Source organism: Scomber japonicus, chromosome 13 (assembly GCF_027409825.1).
Source record: "Scomber japonicus isolate fScoJap1 chromosome 13, fScoJap1.pri, whole genome shotgun sequence".
Classification (NCBI taxonomy): Eukaryota; Metazoa; Chordata; class Actinopteri; order Scombriformes; family Scombridae; genus Scomber; species Scomber japonicus.
Genome location: NC_070590.1, coordinates 24,904,438 through 24,913,850, shown reverse-complemented (window position 1 = coordinate 24,913,850; position 9,413 = coordinate 24,904,438). Strand labels below are relative to the sequence as shown.

The following is a 9,413-nucleotide window of genomic DNA, read 5'->3' as shown; positions in this document are numbered from 1 at the left end:
GGCAGCTGAGGTTCTTCAGTCCATCAGCTGATTTCACTGACTTGATTTCAAAGCTACATAGAAGCTCCTCAACACTGAAACAACTGGAGATTAACTTAACGCAACACTAAGCTACATATATAGAAAATATAATATATACACAATAATGGTTCTGGAGCTGTAAAGTAACATTTTGAAACAGTATTTCAGCCTCATTAATGCTACAGAGTATGACACCAGTATTGACACCAATGTTAACAAATATACACTCTTTTCTTAAGGATCCAGCTGTCCCTGGTTTATCATTAAGGAACATGTACAGTATGTGGTGCATAACAACGCATCATTAAATCTAAGGCTTCTTCCACTCACACTTCTGCAGTGTGAACATTTCTCTTTTCAAATGATCACAGACCAGACTTATTTTTGCTCGAAAGTGAAGTGAGCTTAATATAAAACTCTCCTAGAGTGAAGTAAAAAAAAAAGTAAAAAAAGTTATGGCTATGTGGCGGCAGGTTTTCATTCCAACCAAACAGGACCACAAAAGGCTTGAATCATTTAATCAACTGATCTCAGTTGGACAGTTGATTGGTCGAATCGTGTGCTCTTGAATGATTGGAACAAAAGTCTTCAGGCACACAGCCCTTATAGAATAGTTTGGACATGCCTGTCTTAAATATAATGGATTTCTGGCAGAATGAAAAGAAACACAGACCATATGAAGTGATTAAATAGTTTTATTTGATTTACAGACATGTACATTTTCTATCAAACCCCAAGGGAGCATCACAGTTCAGTTCTACAATAATATCCTTTGACACATCTCTTGTATTGACTTGCTCTAAAAATAAAAATAACCTCTGTTTTCTGCTCAACATCAGAAATAGGTTTCTTTATACACAATTCTTGTATGACAAGAAATAGCACATTCTCAATACATCACTTCAGTGATTATTAACATAGAATTACTCAATACAACAGACCTATACTAAAGGATTGATGCTAAATCAACTAAATTTGGCAAAGTGAAACTCAATTCATGACCCATCTGACCAGAGCCAACGCCCCTACTGATGATAGATGACAATGTGTCAGCACTTACTGTGAGCATGAAGTGACAGACCTCTGCGACAGAGGCTGCGATGGGATGCTAGGCTATGGTTCAAACAAATCCCTGAACATTAAGTGTGCAAAATGATTTGATCAGTTACTCTGAAAAAAAACACATACAAGAGCTACAAAAATGAATGCAAAAGTATTGCATCGTAAAGATGACACTAATACGTTGTCTTCAAATTCAAAAATCACATTGCAATTCCATGTGTGAGATGTCCAATTCATGATCACAGTAAACAGGATGAATCTTAGTGATGTAAAAAAGGTATTGTGTTGTTTCATGGTGATATAAAAGGATGAACAAACAGGCATTTCTAAACCCAAAGACATACAACAAACTGTAGAATACTCAAACCTTAAACTTCCCTTTACAGATTATTCTTCATTATGGTAACAAATAAATACATTGCATCCAAGCCATCATTTACAATATATTAAAGTTGCTGCGTGATATAGCTATATATATATATTTATATATTTATATATATCTATTGTAGTTATAATAAAAAAAAACAAATTTGGTAACATTAAAAAAAAGAATCAATAAAAGGAAGGTAAGAAGCTTAGTTCATTAAGAAGATGTAGGTGTGTAAACACGTCAGGTTGGACAGAATCACATTCAGAGAGCTCCACGCAGTTGGAGAGAAGCTAAAGCTAATGATCTGGCAACAAGGACACAACCCACACAGCACCCCACACACTGCCAGTGAGTCATTCTCACACATCAATGCTACAAGGACCAACTCAACGTCTCCCTTTATTCCTCCGCTGAGGTCAATCCATCCTCCTCTTTCTGTGTTTTCTTGGATGTGTGCAAAGTGCTTTTTTTCCTCTTTATGCACAAGTTTTAAAACCTTAGATTCCATTAGTGGATTAAAGGTTTCAGTAAAATTGTGTCTACTACTACAAAAAAGGGAGCTTCTAATGACTATATGTTTGTATATACAAAACTAGCTTCCTCTCTGAGTTTCTTTTTCTTTGTGGGAGATTACATTTAATTTGCATAATTACAAATCTGATACGGTAATGGATGCATAGTAATCAAATCCAAGCCTTTGGTCTAATTGTGGACTCATATTTCCTATCTAAATCGCTATGCTGTTCTTTGCTGCTATTAAATGCAGGTATTGAAGGGGACTCTGTTTTTCAGCTCCTGCTGTGACATCTGAAGACATGGCAGTTCGGTTTCAAAGTGGGGGATTCCTCGCTTATCTGTTATCAACGATAAGAGCCAGCCACCTGGGGCCGAAGGATTTCCTCTTCCTGTCTGGGATTTTGATTTCCCTCACTAATAAACCGATGACTGTGACTCCAGCTCTTTCCAAAAGTCCAGTCTTCTAATCGTGAAATGGGATATCTACAAATTGAGAGGGAAAGGTCTTTTTTCACAATGTCTGTTATTGTAACCAACATGGAGTGAGACTGGAATCCATCATTAGTGGTGACTCTGTCTCTGTGTGGGTGTTGTTTCCAGAAATTCAAAACCAGCCATCAGAGAGCTATACCCTTTAAAGGGAAAGCCAGCTCACTGATAAGGCAGTGTGGATACAAAAGGTTGGCTTCCACAAAAGAAAAAAAAAAAAGAATAGTATTGCTTCTCATCTACATAAAAAAACAACAACACAGGTGTTATTCCATAAAATGGCTCCAAGTCAAAAGAGTAGCATTTCATTTACATTTGAGAAAAAAGCATGTACATTATAAATTATAAAATATATAATCCAGTGTCCTCTTTAAATTGCCCGGATTGCATCATCATTATCCTTCTGAAACAATCATACGCAGTAACCTCCAGTTTCAAATGCAATGTCACACACAATCTCACACACACATTCACACACACATTCGCACACACATTCGCACACACACACACACACGCACACACGCACACACACGCACACACACGCACACACACGCACACAGAAAATTAAAAAAATATCACAAAAACCTTGTGAAAAATAATGTGCAGAAATCTCATATCTCTGTCGTGTTCTCTGGCACCATCTACACTGATTTAAGTGCTAAAAGCTAAAAAAGCAAATCAAAACACATGTGGGGGGGTGGGGTCAAAGGAAACAGCTGGCTAGCTCTGTTGATGTGAAAGCTCCAATTTTTTAAGGCTGATTCACTGACCAAAATAGACAGTTACACTTTTTGGCTGTTCATCTACGGCTATGTTAACATGCACAGCGAAACTTTTGATTGCGATGCTATTATGACAATACTACATTCATCATGTAAACACTGTATTTATGTATGTTACTTCAATGTGTGTGTTGGTAATACTGTCACTCTGATATTAGCCACATCATGGAGAGACTTATTTAAACAGATAAACAAACACTTTGATACTAACTGTTTCCTGCAGCATGTTTTAGTTGCATCACTCGCTCCACATAGCTTGAATTTGCAGCTACTTTCTGTTTACAGAAATGAAAGGCTGAATAAATTGTGGAAAATGTGTATGGGAGCAAAAACAGACACTGATGGAGCTCTATGGCTGTGCTCTACAAATGATGCTGCTTCTACTGTCTAGCAGATATAAACAGCTCAATTGAACAAATTTCATGGCCTAGAGCTAAATTATAATGTGCATGTAAACATAGTCAGTGATGATGTCATGAGGGTTGATGGTGGTCAGTGCAAAGTGTGAAGGAATGTAGTAACGCTATGGCACTTGGTGCAGATTGACAGCTGATGTAACAGACAGACAGACGTGTAGAGACAGACAGGCAGACAGACAGGGCAGGTTCATGGTCAGCATTCAGTAGTATGGCATCAGGAGTCGGAGTGGTCACAGGGGACTTTGCCACCCCCACCTCCTCCCTTTTTGAAGGGTCAGTGGATCTTCGCAGACAGAGGTGAGGAGGACACCAGCTGTCGGGGTCGGCGATTTTTGACACACACCGCTGTGCGCCTTCTCGCCGACCTGTGATTTTTAGAGGCGTATCGAGGAGGGGCAAGACGCTCCCTCGTTCCAGTTATGAGCAGTCTCTCCATGAGCGTGTAAAAAAAAAAAAAAAAAAGGAAGAACAGCAGGAGCCAAGCGGAGGAGGAAGAGGGAAGGAGGATGATCTGGGGCGCGGTGAGGACGAGGAAGAGGACATGGGCGTGGTTTTAAAGAGGTGGATCAGCTGCCCTCGCTTTTTTATCTCCATGTAGTCGTCCTTATTGAGTTTGGCTGCTCCTTCAGATGTCTCCTCATACACTTGTCACCTGACAGAGAGAGAGAGAGAGAGAGAGAGAGAGAGAGAGAGAGAGAGAGGGGTGGGGGTGATAGTACGGTTAGAGTCTGTCCACACCACAGGACATTCTCATGTAATTAATGCTGAGGTTGAAAGCTCCTGGGCCATCTGTTAGGACCTTCCTGATAACGCCTACACACCAGGACCAGCCTGTGACCTACATATGTGCCCGCACACAGCATACCAACACATACCAGTGTGTTTAATGCAGACCCCCCACCCTGCCCCCCAACAATCTGTACAAGCCATAAGCCACAGAAACGCACAATCACCGTCCTTCCAGATGTGCAGACAGAGGCTTTAAATTTAATGTTGATATTACGGTGTCACATGTTATTAAGCATATACACACAAAGATTAACGAGGGCAAAGGTTTCATGATGTGAATTTATATTTCTGAAGCTTTTGGAACACAATAATGCAGACTATGCATATTAAAATACTTTGCTGCAGTTTCACCTCTTGTTTACTTGCAGTGCCATTCAGGCAGATGGCATTCATTTATTTATGCACTACAAGCCCATTAAATCTTAATATGGACTAAATAAATTGGCTGATTGATATTACTTGTTTATAAGGATTCATTTAGACTCTTTAAATCTCTTCCAGATGCTGAAATGCACAGAAATAAAACTCATACTTAGGGAAAATGTGGCGCCAGAGGGGAAAAGATTAGACTATTAGGCTTTCATGATGCCGTGCTTGTGATCTCTTCAGATTGGGTGAGAGAGATGGCGGTGTGTCCTGCTATTTGTTCTGGTCTGTCATTATGGCGCCCTGGACGCTCCAGTACACAAGCTACTATTGCTGTCACAATAGGATTAGTGCAGGGAGCTCGGCAGGGTGATGTTCTGAGCTTTTGTCCTTTGTAACCACATACACACACACACACACACACACATACACACACGCCCAAACACTCACCCACATGCACAGAAATAGACATATACATACACACAGAAAAAGAACAGCTGCACATCATACAAACAAGGTTAATTAACTTAAACAGAGGATTTTAGAAAATAACACGCTGTGGTTTCTGGAGACATCCTCACTGGGATGAAACGTTTTTTCTTCAATTATTAGCGTCGGCTGTTGCTGTGAATTGTTTATGAGCCAAACCTGCAAATTAAAAATGTTCAAATGCCAGTGTGACGATAATGAGAGTCGTGGAAGTCTTTGATATGTGTGAGACTGGCCTTTCCCTCACAGCTTTACTATAACTGAGCAGGGAGACTGTTGGCTTCTCAAGCAAAGGGGAGGTCTGATTGGTCTGGCGAGCGGACAAAACTCTAATCGAACCCACCGGGAGGATGCAAACCGTGACTGAACATGGCTGTGCCGACGTTACTACACATCTGACGGGCTTCGTGTTCAAAGTCGGATGTTGAGCCGTGAATGAGCCGGTCAAATAGAGCAAAGATACATCAAAGAGAGCACTACATGACTTCTTCCTTTTCACTTATTCACCGGATTATGAAAGAGGAAGATCTTAAGTCGAGGCCTTTCTTTTTGAATGTATTGTAAATTGTACAAGTCGCGTCAGAGCCTGGCTGTACATGCTCTGTGTGTGTGTGTGTATGTGTATGTCGGTGTGTGTCTGTGTGTGTGTGTGTTTATGTGTGTAGCTACTGGCCTCACCGGCACCCTCAACCCACTCAGTACTGCTGACTGAGGACTCAGCGCTTTTGTTGAATGATAAGAGAATGTGAAGAAGGAAAGTGTGTGCCTGCAGCTGTGTAAACACCTTTAACAGTTAAAGTTTGGACAGCAGCGACTAAATCACAGCTTTGCCTTATGATATGAATTTCCTCCCAGAGGTATACAGGCCTTGTGGTTACTGAACAAATGAGTGTGAATCTCACACGGTCAGGTCTCACGCTGATCTTTTGACAGCTTCCAGCTTGGGGATGTCCTCTAGTTAACGCGCGGGCAGGCTCGGGGTGAATGTGGTCAGCGGAGGCCCGTTCCTCCTCTGGAGAAAGTTAATTGGATCTCAGTGTATCTGATCTCCGTCTGGGATTGCATCACCGGAGATTAATAGCTTGCGATGTATAACAGCTTAGGCGATTACTGCTTCTCTTCATCCTCATTTATTCAGCAGTCGTATGTGTCTTTTCTCTCCTCCTCATTTTCTCCCTCTAAATTCCTCTCCTTCACTTCCACTCCTTGTCACAGCCGAACACTTTTTCTGTAATTTAAATATTATTCTTAAACCGGAAGAGGGAATGTCTCTCTGTATATGTTTCTCAGAACGGCACCTCAAGGATCAGCGATAGGTGCTGAGGGAGTATGAAGGGTGAACTGTGAACTGTATTGATCTATTACCTCAGACCCCAAGGGAGGAAATACTGCCTGTCAATGATTGGATTATCCTTCAAAATAAATCTGTTGAAAATCAATCACTGTCATTGGTTTCACTTCAGAGGAGGAGTGATCACTTCACAGGCACATTCAACTCTGACCTCACATAGTTATAATCACTGTTCTCTATAATTAGCCCCTTTTTGACAGCAGAGAAAAAGCTTTAGCTGCTTTAGCTCTGTGTGACAAAGACGTGATGAAACCCTGGGGCTGAGAGCACAAACTACCACTGAAACCTGATACAAGTGGCAGCCTTGTGGGAGCTTTTCATGTCACCTGTCATTTGCGGTTGACACTAATGTCACCCTGCTAATGGTAATGACGCCGCGGTGCTTACAATAAAGGGCTATACCGCTGTATTTGCATATTGTGGATCATTATCCCATAATTGTGCACCCTTTATATTGCTGTCGAATATTTTCCCAAGCATACCACAGCTTTTTTACATTCACTTCCTGCCTTTAAGACCAGTCATTAGCGCAAAATGCAAATCTACTTGGGAAGTTATGACAGTTGCATGTGATGGTAAATCCATCACTGTAAGCATCTTGTTGCTGATATATACACATTTTGCCAAAGTTAATCTATGTTTCAGTAGCTGCAAGCAGTATAATTATGTAATACAGGGAAATAGCTTATTGTTTATTTTTATCTTAATTAATATATGTCCAGAATTCTTATTAACAAAGTAGCTGTTAGTGCTTGTTTTTCTTTTTCTTTTTCGAAGTGTCTACATTGTGCAATTGGAATACAATAAGGCAATATAGGTGGAACTTAAGTGCCATATTTTTCATCAGCCAATGCACAAATGTCAGGTGTCAAAGCACTGTTGAATGCACAAACAAGGAAACAGATCAATGGTTGTCTGACAGGTACAAATACATCTAAAAGCTCTGTTTTGAGAAGATATTCCACAGTATTATTCAGAAGTATGAATGGGATCAACATGCACAAACCCAATATGGTCATCCCTCCTATCCGCTTGCATGAATTGGCACCTACATACAAATTTCCCCCTGATTCGACTGCTGCCCTCAAATACTACAAGTGGTTGCAATTTTGGCAGATGATCACTCTGCTTCCTGAGCTGAACTCCTGGCTATCCTGGAACAAATCCTACACACCTCCATTTCCTAGTTTCTACAAGTTGGTGTAATTTTTATCATGAAACATTACTTGTCAGCGAGCTTATGATCTAGCCTTTTTGTAGACATATCCGCCCGCTGCAAACCAAGAAATGCGGCTTTGCATCTTTTTGCGACCCTTTTCCTTTTTCACACACACATATTCATGACCTACAGTATTTTTTCAACTTTGTGTACATGAAGTGAGGGCAAATAATTCCAGACAAGGTTACAAAGAAATGAATAGTGAAGGGTATAGCCTTGACCTTTTGGCTAAACATGATAACCTTTTACAAATACTTCACAACAGATTCCTTGTCCTTCTAATCAGTGAGTCAGAGTTTAATCTTGTTATTCTTTACTGGCAACTACAGTAGCCCCCCATTGTCCTACTGTGCAGAGTTGGCTGGTATGCTGCCAATTATTGTTTCTTTTTTCCCCCAAAGTTAATAATTAGAGAGGTTTTGCACCATGTGTGTGAGTCTGATAAAGGCAGGAAGGAGGGAAGGTAGCTCGGGTCTCGATAAGATGCCAGATAGTTGGTCAAATAACCACTCCAAGAATGCCTTGCCACTCCCTAAGTACAATGGGACGGGAAATGGATCATAGATCAATCATGTGTGTATCACCTCTAGTTTACGTTGTCATTAAGCTCTGGATTGACTCAGGTCAAAGTGCCTTTTAAGCCTTGTTTTTAGATCTCTGTGTCCCCTAATGAAAGGAGCTTTACATAATGAGAAGAGAGGGCTATAAATGTTAATGTTGCAGGACAGTCCCTATTATCAACCACCTAAAGTGCTTGTAGAACTGCTGATGTCAAGAGCAATAAAGTGTTAAAGCTTCTTTAGTAGAAAAGGCAATTTACCTGGTCATACCTTGACCGTGGAGGGTGATCGTGACAGCTGGTTTAACCTGAGGAGAGAAACAAATAGTTTTAGGAATTAAGAATGCACAAAACCTTTTTAGACAGATCTGAAACCACATGCATCATTTAATATTTTGTAAAAATATGAAATCTTTTCCCGTCATCTTTTTTTACCAGCATCACTCATCCCATGCTAACTATCTCCCTCCACCTTTCAATCACATTTCTTGACAATCTGTGTCTGTGATCTCTCCAGGCTGCAGTGCTCAGCCTGTACGACCCCCCCCCCCCCCCCCCCTCCAGTAGATCTGTGCTGTGAAGGTGCAGTGGCATGGCAGATGAGACAGCTCCGTTCTCACACATCAGTAAGTGTAAATGTAGACTGGGTGAATGCATGTGTGTGTGTGTGTGTGTGTGAGGGGAGCATGCACTGATCTCGAGCTATTAATGGCAACCCTGCAGCCAAAAAAAGCTAACAACCTAGAAATAATAAAGCAGTCTTTAAGGCTGGAAATAGACAGGCGCGCTCCAGTGAGTAACTTGTTCGGCTCCGCGCCTTTTTATAAATAGCGCTGAGTATCTGAGGACACGCTGAAAGGAGGAAAAAATAAAACTGCAAAGCGCTCTGTAAAGTCAGGGGGAATTTATAAATTGGGGGCTTTATAGCGTGAATGGAGTCTATAAATATCACAGTTATGGAACAACCCTAGTTGTACAAAG

At 40.9% G+C, this 9,413-nt stretch overlaps 1 protein-coding gene across 1 annotated transcript in view; it reads right to left on the bottom strand.

Moving 5' to 3' along the window:
• Positions 1-702: 702 nt before the first annotated feature.
• The window catches only part of spns2 (SPNS lysolipid transporter 2, sphingosine-1-phosphate), a 68,673-nt gene continuing 59,962 nt past the window's right edge, over positions 703-9,413 (bottom strand). Inside the window, exons 12-13 of the mRNA XM_053331791.1 lie at positions 8,694-8,740; positions 703-4,311 (exon numbers count right to left, since the gene is read on the bottom strand). Of these exons, the coding sequence (XP_053187766.1) occupies positions 8,698-8,740 (43 nt within the window). The 3' untranslated portion in view covers positions 703-4,311; positions 8,694-8,697. The remainder of the gene's footprint in view (positions 4,312-8,693; positions 8,741-9,413) is intronic.